General features: G+C 35.0%; 1 protein-coding gene across 2 annotated transcripts in view; it reads left to right on the forward strand.

Moving 5' to 3' along the window:
• LOC149558157 (kinetochore protein SPC25 homolog) overlaps positions 1 to 15,582 on the forward strand; it is a 97,641-nt gene that overhangs the window by 7,400 nt on the left and 74,659 nt on the right. For both annotated transcript variants that reach the window (XM_089832518.1, XM_089832519.1), the window contains exon 3: positions 1,010 to 1,156. In XM_089832518.1, the coding sequence (XP_089688644.1) occupies positions 1,010 to 1,156 (147 nt within the window). The remainder of the gene's footprint in view (positions 1 to 1,009; positions 1,157 to 15,582) is intronic.

Here is a 15,582-nt window from a genome sequence, read left to right on the forward strand (position 1 = left end):
AAACACTCACTCATATTATTATGGACTATTGACTATCAGGCCTTAAAACTCGTTAAGTCCAGAATCCTGAGCATTCCTGAGGCTTTTCTTTGGCCTGCAGTAATATGAAAGCATCTAGGATCTCCAATTTTTTTGTCTTCCAGCTGCACAAAATGTCATTGAGAGTTCATAAGTTGATTTCTTTTGGGCATATTATGTCTCGAAACCTTATCAAAAACCATTTATCATTATGTTGTTGACACATTCTAGAATTCACTTTGGATGCCATCTAATGTTTTTAATTACCAAAAGGTCTTTGAATTTTATCTTTTATTTGGTATGAGCCTATAAGGTGCTTGGATTTTATAAAACGTTACTTGATTTGGATGCTAGCCTAAGGTGGCTAGCCATTCAACTTTACATTTAGGTGCATGGGATTTATTATTTTATAGAATGTTATTTGATTTGGATGTTCTCTTGAGGTGACTAATCTGTTAAACTAGATTGGTGCTACAACCTTGATATTATACTTATTTTCTCATCAGTTTCCCTTTAAAAGCTTGTTGCCTGATATGCTAAGATTCTATATTTCATGAAAGGATAAATGTTTAGAGATTTGTATTATATGTTCGTGTGACATTGAGTCTTTCTTTTAGTTTCTTGTCTTGGGAATGTTACTGCCAATGCTAATCTAGGTTTGTCTCCATATTTGAAAGATCTATGCCATAAATAAGGATAAAGAGACCGGTGGTGTTTTTGGATCCCAGTTTTAGTTATTCATAATCTTCACTTTATAGGTCTTGTGTTGGGGCCTCAGTTGTTTCTCAAGGACTTTTAGCATGACACAGAATGAAATCTTTATTTTCTCTTATTCCCATGCAGATCCTTCAAAGTTTTCTTTGATACACCTTTTATTTAATATGGAGTGTAGTTACAAATATAAATTGAACTGAGATAATAGAATTCCATTTTGTATTAATGAGGAAAGCATTCTAAGGCGTTTTGGTTTGTGACTTTTTTTGTTTTGCAGTGAATGAAAGCAAAAATCAAGAATGGGTGGCCAATGCAGAGTCACTGTCTTCCGCCAAGTCTAGAACTGAAGACCTTAAGAAGATGAGGCAAATATTGAATGAACGGAGTCATGAGCGTGAAATGATAATTTCTGAACAGTTGACTGGTATGTGCTTTCAAGTTTTGTCTTAAATCCAGTTTATAAAATTGAAATAACTAAAAAGCATTGCAATTGATGGTTCATAAGGAAAATTCAAAAAATACATGCTTGAGAATGGTGTACTGAGCTAAATGGTTATTATTGTTGGGGAAATTCCATGAGCTGGAGTGTTATTGGGTTAGATGATTTATTGTGAAGCCTTGGGGCTTCACTTTTGTGAGCATCACCAAAATGCAATGAGTGCTGCACCATTGTTGCTCATGAGAAATGGGTTCTTGAAGTTGAAACTATTTAGTTGAATTCTAAAATGTCATATTAAATCATGATACATTCTAATAATATTGATCGTATTAAAATGAAGTGGCTAGGGAGCTCCACAGTGAAAGTTTTATAAGGTATAATCCTTCATGAAGGTTTTGCAAACAGGTTTATCAAGCTAAGTGGGTTTGATTATGGAGTAAATTTCATTGTTAGATGCATTTGGAATTAGTAGTCTCGGGATTGGTCAACCTCTTGACGAGTTTGGTGCTTCAACCTTATGACAATCAACTAGATACAATGGGTGTCAAGAGGACCATTTTTCCTTGTGATAGATGGCTTATAATGAAACACAATTGAATGAAATATGGGTTAATGTAGATTGACTCAAATTTACGTAATGGAATAATGTAATAACCTTTATTTGGTTATAGCTTAATCAAACATTTATTTCTTTCACAATTCAATGGTTTGTCATTTTGTCAAACCATTTAACAAGCAACTTAAAGAATTGACATAAATGATAAACCTCAACTGTAGTTTGGATTTATGAATTTTAGTATACTAAATTCATAATATGTGCAATAACTTTGAAAGCAATAAATTTGGTGAGTACCAATATTGAGCGTAGCTGTTATTAACAAACTCAGTTGCACCAATTCATTAATTTAAGAGCCACTTTATTTCAATGTAAATCTGATTACAGTCATGGCAAAGACAACTGGAAATTACAAATAATAAAATATGTTGGAGTGAAGAACCTGATAATATGCAACTGAAAGTTTGCCTTGTCTTTTACAGTTATCTCCTCAATCACAGGCCTCTATAACCAAGTTGCATGCCCTCAGGATCAGATTGCAGGTCTATTGAACTCCAATGCAGGCCCCAAACAGCACTATACAGACCCCTAGCAGATTAACACAGGTCTGTAATAATGAAGGCAGCCTGAAATTAATTCCAGCCGCTACCACAGGCTGAAAACGACAGCCCATAACTGCTCAATAATCCTCCCTAACTGAGATTGCAGATTATGAAAAATAAATTACCTTCAACAGATTTTTCCTTAGCCACATAAAATACAGCAGGAGAGACAACTTCCAAACCAATTAAATATTCCCAACCACAGTAAAGACAGAAGGCAAAATAACAATTGCAATAGCTCAGCAGCAATTGCACTGATGAATCAAAGAGAATCAGTCTCCAAACCAGATCACCAAACCCTTATACTTCAGCAAGGGCACAAAACTTCAGACTCAGAAAAGCCACAATGGCAACAAAAGTGAATAAATATTCAAGTGTGCTTTTTCCAATGAAATTAGCTCATATTTATAATGCTTTGTTGAGAAGAGTTTCCAAAAGAACTCAACTTTAAAAACTGTGAAAGTTTCCCAAAAGAACTCAGCTCTTGAAACTTTCCAACACAACATCACTTTAAATATTTAATGCTTGGCTTAGATACATAATAAATGGCCCCTTCCAATGACGACTCAACCCTCAAGTGAAATTATAAAGTTAAAGTATAATTTTATAATAAGCCTTTTAATTAATTTAATAATAATTTGGGCACTAAAAATATAATAACTCCCAAAATATTCATCATTTAAATATGTCGTCTGAAATAGGAGTCACACCTATAATTTCATCATATGGTCAAATGCACTTTCCAAAAATAGAAAGGGTCCATCTCAATCAACAGTTGACTTACCAAAAATATTAAGTATACAAATCTAAGCCCAAACGAACTCCAATTTGAGCCAAACGAAGACCAACCTGTAGCTTACTGAATTGTGGAGAAGATAAGACTCTCCCAAGCCAAGCCACTGCCTCAGAAGACCCTCTATTCACAATAATTAGCCTATTAAGATCACAATAGTAGGCTAATCTTTCAAACTCCAAGCTGGCAAAAATGGGGACATTACAGTCCTCCGTCCTTGAGATTGCTTGTCCTCGAGCAATCCGACAACGTAGTAAACTCCAACCTCCACTTGGATCCCAAATGAAGAAGTACGTGGCATCCCTGTCAACATTGAACCAATTGCATGCCAATATCATCAAAACCATCAACATCCCTTGTAGTATAGCACCCAAAACTTGTGTTGACGATGTAGGAGTTAGCATATCACCAGAAGACACTTCATAGGAAATCTCAACATACTTTTCTTCCCAGTCACCACCCACATAATATATACTGGACTGGAATCCTGATCATCAACTCCCACACGAGATGTAGCTACAAGAGAACCATATGCACTCATGCCAACTGTATCAATAATAGGTTCAGCCACATCAAAATCTGTGGACATAGGGACATCACCAACTACCGCAATAGAGAATTGAATCGAATTTGTAGATGGTGAAAACTGAGCCTAACTCCACTCAAGTGAGTGGTCAACATCAATCTCAAAAACGGGATTGTCATAAGACAATGTTGCATCCATGTTGAACATAGGATTGTTCGCAAAGTGAACATCAACACTGTGTTGATTAGTAGTATAACATAAACTTTGTCTTTGCATCACTCACCTCATAAAAAATAACGTGTACTATCATCAGAGTACACATCTACAACCACATGTATACAGCTAAACTCCTCGGTAGATGGCTTAATTGGCACAAAAGTGGTTGTTGATATGACAGAATCCTTGCATGGGCCTACCTCCACTATTACTGCATCGCCATCAAATACATGATCCTGGGTACTCATGCCAACAATTGCATCATCCGACTCAACCTAACATGAATTCTCATTACATTACACCTCTATTTTGCCCAACTCATGTGGTGTCTCATAAGAATGTGCTGCACATCTGTAGCTGCAACTGTATCATCACATTTCTCTCTTAAAAAAAATGATACCAAGCTTTGCACAAATTTTGGATTTGAAATCAGTTGGGTCATTTGCTTGTGATTTTGATTAAGCTCATTCGCTAGCACATCCAACAGTTTCACAATACCTTGTATCTTAGATTCTCCATCCCTTGGTTGAGAAGTACGCCCTCTTGAGTATAATATCTACCTGGAATGAATCTCTTGTCACCATCCATGTCATTGATACCAATCACAAAATCAATCTGACAATCTTAGAAGTAAGCACCGATCAAAATAATAATTGAGCCCAATTCCTACAGGCTGGCAAGAAACCACTCGGATACTATTGTAATAACCCCTATCTGGTTATAGCTTAATCAAACATTTATTTCTTTCAACATTCAATGGTTTGTCATTTTGTCAAACATTTGACAAGCAACTCAAAGCACTAACATAAATGATAAACCTCACTTGTGGTTTGGATTTATGATTTTTAATATACTAAATTCATAATATGTGCAATAACTTTGTAAGCAATAAATTCAGCGAGTACCAATATTGAGACTAGCTGTTATCAACAAACTCAGTTGCACCAATTCCTTAATTTAATAGCCACTTTATTGAAATGTAAATCTGATTACAGTCACGGCAAAGATAATTGGAAATTACAGATACTAAAATATGATGGAGTGAAGAACCTGATAACATGTAACTGGAAAGTTAGCCTTGTCTTTTACAGTTATCTCCTGAATTGCAGGCCTCTATAACCAAGTTGCAGGTCTATTAAACTCCAATGCAGGCCCCAAACAGCAGTATACAGACCCCTAGCAGATTAATGCAGGTCTGTAATAAAGAAGGGATACCCAAATAAACTCCAGCCTACCACAGGCTGAGAACGACAGCCCATAACTGCTCAATAATCCTTTCCAACCGAGATTGCAGATTTTGAAATATAAATCCTCAGTCATTAACACCTTCAACAGACTTCTCCTTAGCCACAAAAAATATAGTAGGAGAGACAACTTCCAAACCAATCAAATATTCCCAGCCACAGTAAAGACAGAAGGGAAAATAACAATTGCAATACCTCAGTTGAAATTGCACTAATGAATCAAGGAGAATCAGTCTCCAAACCAGATCACCAAACCCTTATACTTCAGCAAGGGCACAAAACTTCAGATTCAGAAAAGCCAAAAAGGCAACAAAAACAAATAAATATTCAAGCGCGCTTTTTCCAATGAAATGAGCTCATATTTATAATGCTTTGTTGAGAAAAGTTTCAAAAAAGAACAACTTAAGAAATTGTGAAAGTTTTCCAAAAGAAGCCAACTCTTGAAACTTTCCAACACAACATCACTTTTAAATATTTAATACTTGGCTTAGGCATGTAATAAATGGCCCCTTCCAATGATGACTCAACTCTCAACTTAAGTGAATTATAAAGTTAAAGTATAACTTTATAATAAGCCATTTAAGTATTTGATAATAATTTGGCCATTAAAAATATAATAACTCCCAAAATATTTATCATTTAAATATGCCGTTTGAAGTAGCAGTCACACCTATTATTTTTCCATGTGACCAAATATACTTTCCAAAAATAGAAAAGGTCCATCTCAATCAATACTTGACTTACCACAAATATTAAGTACACAAACCTAAGCCCAAACGTAGTCCAATTTAAGCCAAACAAAGACCAACCTATAGCTTACTGAATTGTGGAGAAGACAAGACCCCCCAAGCCAAGCCACTGCCTCAAAAGACTCTCTATTCACAAATATTAGGCTACGAGGATCACAATAATAGACTAATCGCTCAAACTCCAAAGTTGGCAAAAATGGGGACATTACAAATAACAAGAAATCATACTTATGTGTTGTATGTAATGGAAACAACAAAATTATTAAATCAAAAGAGCTAAGTAGAACTCTTGATGCTCAAGGCAGACTATTATTGGGGTGAGTGACCACTTGAGAGGCCTAGGACTTTCCCCTTATGAGCATCACTTAGATGCAACAAATACCAAGTAAACCATTCTTACTTAAGAGAGGTGGATTTTTACTTATAGAATATTGAGGAATAGTTGAAACTATATTACTAATGTCGAAAAATCATTTATATTGATTAGGAATGTCTATTATATTTGTCTAAGATATTTATCTTAGGTAAATTTTTGACTTTTGACTATTGATTTTTATCTTACTTGCAATGTTCCACAGAGACATGTCCCAATGTCCCCAATGCCAATGTTTTTGGGATAGGGGAATCCCTTGGATGTAGGAACTTGGAGGACATCCCATTTTTTTGGGGACTTTCAAAGCAATTATGAAACATCATGTATGGGACCCCTAGAAGTCTCTTGAACGCATGAGAGTACTGGGGCATCCCCCATGGCAAATACTTGTAATGACCTTGGGACTCATTGCCAATAACTGAATTTCCCGATTCATTTTCTATGGTCTGATTTGAAAGATCAGACTTGTAGTGGCATCAATACTCTTCACACAAGGCATCAAAAATACCCAAACTTTGAGTATTTGCCTTTGACAAATCCATAAAACCATCATCCTCATGTGAAATAGTTATTATCTCATGCTGATGCAAAGGAACCTCACTGCTGTCATGTAAATCAGATATGTTATAGGTCATATTTCCCAAACAATCTTCGCATTTGACAATCCTTCTTTTGTGTCAATACTCAAGATGACTCCTACAAAATCTTCTGCACTTACCATGATGTCAACACCATTATTACGCTCAAGCAAAGGGCTACTGTCGTAGAACAGAATCTTTATTGTGACTGATAACAACTTCTTGAGCGCTAATAATGTCAACATTCTCCTAAAAACTCTCTTTCTTTTCCATTATCTCCTTTGTGCTGATAACATTATTTTTATTAGTGTTTGTTTCCTCTTTCTTGGAAAAAAAAGGATTTAAATTTCTGGATGTTGAAGAAATCTTGTTAAATTCTTATCATAGTTTTGAAAGGCCTGCATGAGCTGTGGCATGATCTCTTGCATAGACTTCATTTTAATATTTTATCCATACTAAAACATAAATTAGAGTGTAGGTTACTCCAGTATCAATTGTGGGAGCTCAATGATTTCCAAGCCCAGCAACATGGCAGGAAACCACTTTGATACCATTGTAGGAACCTCGATAGGTTCTAACTTCCAATTCGTACTTTCACTCAACACATTTACTCAAATAATTGACATACATGCAATGCTCTGTTACTACTGTAAGAACCCCAATATGTTTTAACTTCCGACTTTGTACAATCACTCAACATATTCACCCAAACAGTTGGCATACATGCAATGCTCTGATGTCATTGTAATAACCCCAATGGGTAACTTCAATTTTGGATGTTTGACATTATGTCAAACACTTTGCATGGAAGCTCAGATACCATTGTAAGATTCTGTCTAAATTCTGTCCTAATTTTTCAATTTAGAGTGTCAGCATTTTATCAAACATTTGTCATGCTAAGTCACAATTCATCATTTTTTTTATTCAATGCTTTGTTTGGTATTCAATGAGGTAATTTCCTAATTGTGCTTAAAAGTAAACCTCGATAGGTCTTTCAACATGCAGTAACAATAATAATCATGCTGGCACATACGTACATAAGTCTGAAACTGATTACAAAATATGCAAAGACATTATCCCAAACACTTTGCAGACATTATTATTCAAAGATGTAACATAGACATAATGTCAAACACTAGCTAGACTTTCTTTAAGATGCTATACAGTTCCAGAAAATGCTCCAAGATCAAGCACTTACAAACAACAATTGTTGGAAATAAAGTATAGCAGTTAACATCAATTCATGGAACCTGGTATGCAGACGTAGCTCTGCAGTATTGCCAAAAATGACCACAATCTCCATTCAAGGCAATAAAACATCTAGGTGTCCAAGTCTGAAATGTTTTTGCAGTTCCAAAAACCCTATGATTTGATCAAGAGGCTAGGCGGCTAGCCTAGGAGGTTAATGTGGCTGCAATATTTGGAACAGCTGCCTTGTAAAACTCAAAACACTGATAATAGAGGCTGCAATTTGGCACTTTTCTGTCTCTCTTTCTCTGCAACAAATATGAATGGGAAACTAAAATAATAACCTCCAATTTCATCACCTTTGAGCAGAATCATGGCCTCTATATGAAGCCATAGCTACAGGCAAGAACTGATGCATCTTTCACCATCTCTAATTTCAAAACCCTCTAAAGAATTCCATTCTTCCAGGGATGAAACTCTAAAACCCTTGTCTCCAATCTCTTCTTTACAAATTTCAATAAATACAAATGCATGAAATTGATTGATTTTGGCAAATTTAGCTTTATATATTTCTCATGAGTAAATCGATCCATGGTCTTTATCAATCCATGTCACATAACTTAAAAGCCTATTTGCCTTTTTTTCTTTGGGCATTGACTTATGTTGATGCGAGTTTTGTATCACTTACATAACATATTAGGATTTGACTATTCGATATGGGATATCAAACATGCAACTCCTCTTTTGAAAACTTATTGCTCATGGGACATGAGTATAACTCCAATGTTCCTTACTCTTGTGGATACTCACTTAGTTTTATCGATGTGATTTGCTGGTAATCACGTAGGCGGCCTTACGCTATTCATTAGAGGATGACTTGGACTTTGGTGGAATGATGGAGATGATGATAGGTTTGTGAAATATGCGAGTGGTAGATAATGTTGATTGTGGTGGTGATGAAGGATGTGTCTGCTAGTGATGATGTTGATGGGAAAGTGATGGTTGTGGAAGGTGAATGGATGTGCTCTAATACTTAACTTAATCCTCTAAGCTTCGACTACCCAACTACTCACTATTCTACTCCTACTCCTATGAATGGAAGGTTAGCAGATGGACGGAGATCGAACCTAATGAGAGTTGACCAGCGGCCTCACTTCCACAGGTGCAATGATTCGAAGGAATAATAAACTAGTTTGCCACACAAAGCTTCCCAACCAGTCGCTAGGATGCTAGTGGTCTAGTATTGACCCCTATCAAACATTTACCAATGCTACTATACAACTATCCATCTACTTCACTCCTATTTTAAACAACTTGAAATGAAACCAACTTTAACAACTTGAAAGAAATCTAACTAAGTGGAAGTAGAAAACATGCAATAACACCCAATGTTCTTGATCAACATGCCAATGGCAACAATGAAAAAGAGAGCATTTTGGTATTATCTTCGCAACAATTTCTCCAACACTTTACAAATGAGAGCAAATGGCCTTTTATAGGGGCCAAAAATACAACGGACAGTGGAGATCAAAACAAGATCAATGATCCAAATTGGATCCTCAAAACCCTAATTAGGGTTGTCACCCATCGGCCAATGAGAAGCTGCCACCTCATCAATGGACCAATGAAAAAAGTGCAAAAAGTGGCAACCAATGAGAAGGCACCAAAATGGTGGCCAATCAGAAATAGACACTTGTCCTATTCTAGAAGAAAGAGAAATTGCCACTTGGGCTTACATCAAATGATCTTCTAATATAAATCTTCCCTTTTCTTTCATTTTTTTAGCTAAGGCAATGAACTTAGCTAGCCTTTCATTAACTTCTCCCATAGGAGGACAGGGTGTGTGCTTTGCCCTGAGTTTTGCTGACTTCGCCACGCCACTTGCTGCTTGTAGTATCCTTTCGTGATCCTTCTCATATTCTTTCTCAAATCCAATAAAGCATTGAGAGAGGAAAGGGTGCCCAAATGCTTTTTCTTGATAGCAACCTTTCCCAACTCATTCAACTTTGATCCAAAATTTGTTTCGTTGACATCTTCTTTGCCAAGGGGGATTGTCCTTCCTTCAGTTTGTCCCTCATCAGTATCATGTCCACTGTACAGATATTGGTGTCGGTTATTCACTTCATTTTTGAGAAGAAAGAAGTTTTGGGCGTCATATCCTCTTTTCTTTCTTAGTGTTCACCCACTTGGGATTCTTACTTGCACTATCATCCTCCATGCTCGTCGCCCTATTACGGGATGTTAAAGTGGTGGACCAAAAGGCAAGAAGAACCAAGCGGAGCAATCCTTAGACTAGAACGAAAGATGGATGTCAGCTTAAGCACTCCTTGCAACTCTAGATGATGAAAATTCACCTTAACCAGCAAACTTACATCGACTTTTCGGAACCTAGGATATGACTTTCAAGAAGTTCAAATCCCTTTGTGAATTAGAAATTTATCATGCAATTCACCTCCAAATAAAATTTTCCAACCTAGGGCAAAAATCGCAGCCACTTGCAAAAATCAGAATTTTATCTCCCACAAATTTTGGCTCCCACAAATTTCGGCTCTCATAAAATTCGGCCTCCACAAATTTTGTTTCCCACAAACTTCGGCTCCCACAAATTTTGCCCTCCACAAAATTCGCCAAGCAAGAAAAGTGCAGATCTGCTCTTGCAAAATCACCAACGCCTTGAGAAGGAGAAGTGAGAAGTGAGGAAGAAATGGGAGAGAGGCCTCCTTTTATATCCAACTTTCTTCTTGGACCCTGGGAGAAAGAAAAACAAATAATTAATGAAAAATTATGGCCTACAATTAAATACATAACCAAAATTAATTTTGCCATGATGAAAATTAACTTTTAAAATTGCCAATTAGTTCTAAATTGCAAAAAGAAATTAAATGGTGCCTTGGAAATGTTAAATATTTCCATTTAATGAGGATTTAGTAATTAATACGTCATTAAAATAGGATTTTGGCTAACCAAAAGCCATTTTTCAATATTAAATTACCAATTTCATTAAAGGCAAAAAGTTTTCAAGACAATTTTAATCTATTAAAATCAATTTTTTGCAATTTCTTACCCAAATCGATTTTGCTATGCCAATAAATTTATTTATTTATTTATTTTTTGACAAAAATAAAATAAAATTTCTTCTAAAGCCAAAAATCGACTTTTGCAATTTTATTTTACCATCACAAAAATTAATCTTTTTCACCAAAAATAATCAAGATTTTCCAAAAGACCAAATTTAACAAAATTTTCATTTTTGAAAATTATCCAAATTTACACAATTATATCCAAAATTTCAAAAGAAAAATGTCTAAGTACAAAATTTACAATTTTATCCTACCAAGTGTTGCTCTTTAATATTTGTTCGACTCGAGGATGAAATTGGTGGCTCTAGAAAATCAAGTTGAAATCGGGTGAAAATAAATCTAACCTTCTCCCCACTGGCCCTAAAGATGTCCAAGGCTCAAAATTTTCAAAACTCAAAATTGTTGGACAATCCAAAAATTTGCCAAGGCGATTAGAAAAAAGGGGGTCCCCAAAATATGAGTTTTTGCCAAAAAATGAGAGAGTTCTTGTAGCTAGTAAAAATCGTAAAAATTTGCCAAGCCAAAAAACTTGACCAATTTTTGTAGCATGTTGAGTACTTTTCTAATAGTAAATCTATATTACATCTATCTAGAATGTTGAGATGAAGGTAGGGTTTGTGAAAACAATTCAAAAGAAGTATGATTTTATGAAAGTTAGGCTCATTTGTTTTAAATGGACAAAATTTGCCCCTCTTATGAGATTTTTTTTAGAGGCACAAGTAGATATGTGGACTACAACACATAAGGATCCAACTTTTTGGTGGATTCTGAATAGGTTTACTTCTTTGACCACCTCTTCAAACATTCATTTTTTAACCCTTGTTTCTATTTCTTTTTTTGTTGAGAGAGTTTGGTCTGTTTATATAGCTTCATCCAGTATATTGAGAGGAGTAGGCCCTCCTTTTAGGAAGGCAAAGAAGGTTATGGTTGTACATAGTTCTTTGCATCTCATTGATCATAACAAACTTACGTACTAGGAGAGTTTACAATCTCAAAGGGATGTATAGGATTGATTATTGAGTGGGGGAAAGGGGGGGGAAGTGAATTAGTAATCACCAACCCAATCAAAACTACAAGCCCAATAAACTTAATCAAATAGATTAACCTGTTAAATTTTGTATCTTCTCATCAACACTATCAATAAAGTAAACATTAAATCAACATGCAACACATGAAAAACATTCACATGTAGATATATCTTGCAGAAACTTGATTAGGGTGAAAACCATAGCGTGAGAATGATGCTCACAAATATTTGTACTCATCTGGAATACGCTCTGTTAGGAGCCTGCTCAGTTAAGGGTTACAAAAGCATTATCAAATGCTACCCGGTTAAGGGATTTCTTTGGAGACCAGTTAAAGTCTTATATCCTATTAGTGTTAACCTTGTTAGAGGATTTTGAACACTCTTTTGAGAATGTCACTTGGTTGGAGGATTTTACAAAGACTTGTTATGGCCACTTGATTAAGGGATTTTTTTGCTACAATGGTTAGAGAGTAACAAATAAGCAATGATGTGTAGTTCGCACTATCTCTGCTAAATCAGATCCAATAAAGCTCCTTAACACATCAACATACCATATCTTCTGTACTGATCTCACTTAACTCTATGTCTTCTTCTGTGATCTCAACCTTCTCCAACAATCTTCCTTTCTCCACCACGATAAAAAACTTGTTTGTTTTCCTTCCTTAAGTAGAATCACTTCAGTTACAAACCTTAAACCTAAATTCAACGATCCAGATTACCCATAACAAATCTAACCATCCATATTATCTTTCTCTTTGACCTGGTTCTGTCTTACATTTGATCTTTACTTCGAAATTCTTTCCAACTCCATAAGCTGTTTTGACCTTGTAGAAACTTCTTGAAGAACCTTCCTTAAATATATTACTTCGATCTTTGTTTCATCACCTCTTTCTTTAAATCACGCCTCAACCTTCTAGCTGTCCAATACAAATCACCATTTCTAATACTAATTCAAACTTTACAATTGCGCCACAAATCTTTGCTAACTATTCCTTATACGCTGATAAGCTTTCTATGTGTTCGTGTTTACCTATCATTTCTTTGTACCAATAATATTTCACCTTCTAGTTTACCAATAAGACCTTTCTTTTACCTTTCTACTGTTCAATTTACCTGTTTAACTTTTCATGTCTGCATTGCTTCCAGTGGATCAAATCACCTTTACTTGTACTCATTATAGAGTGCTATCCTAAACATATCTTCTCAACATCATCATGAATCATATCCAACAATGAAGTCAACTATTCCATTACAGATTTGACAAGTCATTCAAGTCATTCAACTGCTCATCATTGACTTTCTAAACTGTTACCTGGTTTAATTCCTGCCTTCATAACTTACTCAAATCTTTATAGAAATATGTGTTATCATAGACTTAGGTTTAATTCTTGTTATCACTTCACATTTTTGTACGGTAGCAACACTTGAATCATTTTGTAGCTTACTCTTTCTTCTTATGAATACATTGTAACAAGTCAAAACACTTAGTTAGATACTTTGACATCAATGACAACAATATAACTGATTACCTTGTTATCAAATCATGTTTCAATCTATACCAAATCACCATCAACATTATTCCAACAAACTCCATCATCTAATCAACATCATTTATCAATTATCCCAACAATTTCCCCCGTTGGCATTAATGACTACACTATTTGATACTATAAACAGAAGTGGAAACATTTTCCTCTACATTCTGCCTAAACATCATGCTTACGATCTTCTGATTTGTGTATGAACTGATGCAACCTGCATCTTTTTTTAATTGATAGCTGATAAGTGTAGGAGCCCTAATCTACCTTTGAGATATTCACAACTTTCCTTAGTGGTTTCGTAAATATATTTGCAACTTGTTTCTTAGTAGGAATGTATTCCAATCCAACTTCTTTTTCCTGTACTTGTTTTCTTAGAAAGTGATGCTTTATAGCTATGTGCTTGGTCTTTGAATGCATGCCTAGATTCTTTGAAATGTTTATAGCACTAGTATTATCACAATGAATAACAACAGGTTCAATTAGCTATTCATGTGTTCCTTCCAATATTTGCTTGATCCAAATTACATGCTAACAGTTAATTGCAGCAACAACATACTTTGCCTCAGCTATAGATTGTGAAATGGAGTTTTGTTTCTTGCTAGTCCATGAAACTAATCTATTTCAAAGATAAAAAGCTCCTCTACTTGTATTTTTTCTGTCATCAACATTTCCAACCCAATCAGCATATGTGTATACCTTTAAATCAAAATCACCAATTTTTTAAACCATAAACCATAATCTTCAGTTCCTTTTAGATATCTGAAAATCTGAAAATCTAGCAACTATGCCAACTGCATGAGCTATATCCGGTTTGCTATGAACAACATACTATAGCTTACCTATCATTGATTTGTACAATGTTTCATTTACCTCTTTAGAATCATCTTCCGTAGATAACTTGCAGTTAGTGATCATAGGCGTACCAACAGGTTTTGAATCTTCTATGCCAAAAGTTTTCAAAATTTCCTTGATATACTTAGATTGAGTTATGTATAAATTTGCTTTCATTTGTTGTACTTGCAATCCAATTAAGAATTTGATCTCTCCTATCATAGACATCTCAAATTCCTTTCTCATTTCATTAGCAAATTATTTGCTCAATAACTCATTTCCACCAAATATTATATCATCAACGAATATTTCAGCAATTAAACATTCTGTCCTCATTTTCAGCTTTCATATATACATTGCTATTATCACTTGTTCTTACAAATCCAATCTTGATTACCTAAGAGTGTAGTCTACCATACTATGCTATAATATTGCGGTATTGGCAATATACTGCCAATTTTTTGAACTATGATCTAAAATACTATTATTAAGGAAATAATTTGTAGTTGATAAGGGTCAAAACCCGATTAGAGATCAGGCATGAAGATGCACCTTTTCATGAGACATACCCATGAACAGCCATGTCTCCTCTCATGGATATGTCTATTCATATTATTTATAATGCAGATCTAATCCCAAGGAAAGGCATCGAAATCAATGTCTTGTTTTTTAGAATTCAGTGACTGTAATCATTAGATTCAGAATTACAAATCAATATTTGGTATTTATCAATTTTGATTGTCATTTTATATACATTTGCAGTGATCCTACTTCTTCAACATGGTATCAGAGCCAGATTGCAAATGTAAGAAAGTGATTAAAGGCATGGTAAAAAGATTCATTTCAGAAGAACATAGAACAAGGAGAGAAAATTGTAAAAACGTCAGATAAAGGGAATGATCTGATAAATTATGGATATCAATTATTTAATTAAGTCAAAGACTCATGGCAGAGAAAGGAGGAGTGCACTGTGCATAGCAAATACCATATCTAAGTGCAAAAAAGAAGTATAGTCAGGCTTTTATAATTTCCAGTGCAATTGGTTATTAGAATGCATAACATTATTTATGCAATTTTTTGTATTGTGACTTGGGTTTGCCATGGTTG

The sequence above is a fragment of the Cupressus sempervirens genome, chromosome 5, assembly GCF_028749045.1.
Source record: "Cupressus sempervirens isolate cs-2001-9-10 chromosome 5, ASM2874904v1, whole genome shotgun sequence".
In the NCBI taxonomy this organism is placed as follows: domain Eukaryota; kingdom Viridiplantae; phylum Streptophyta; class Pinopsida; order Cupressales; family Cupressaceae; genus Cupressus; species Cupressus sempervirens.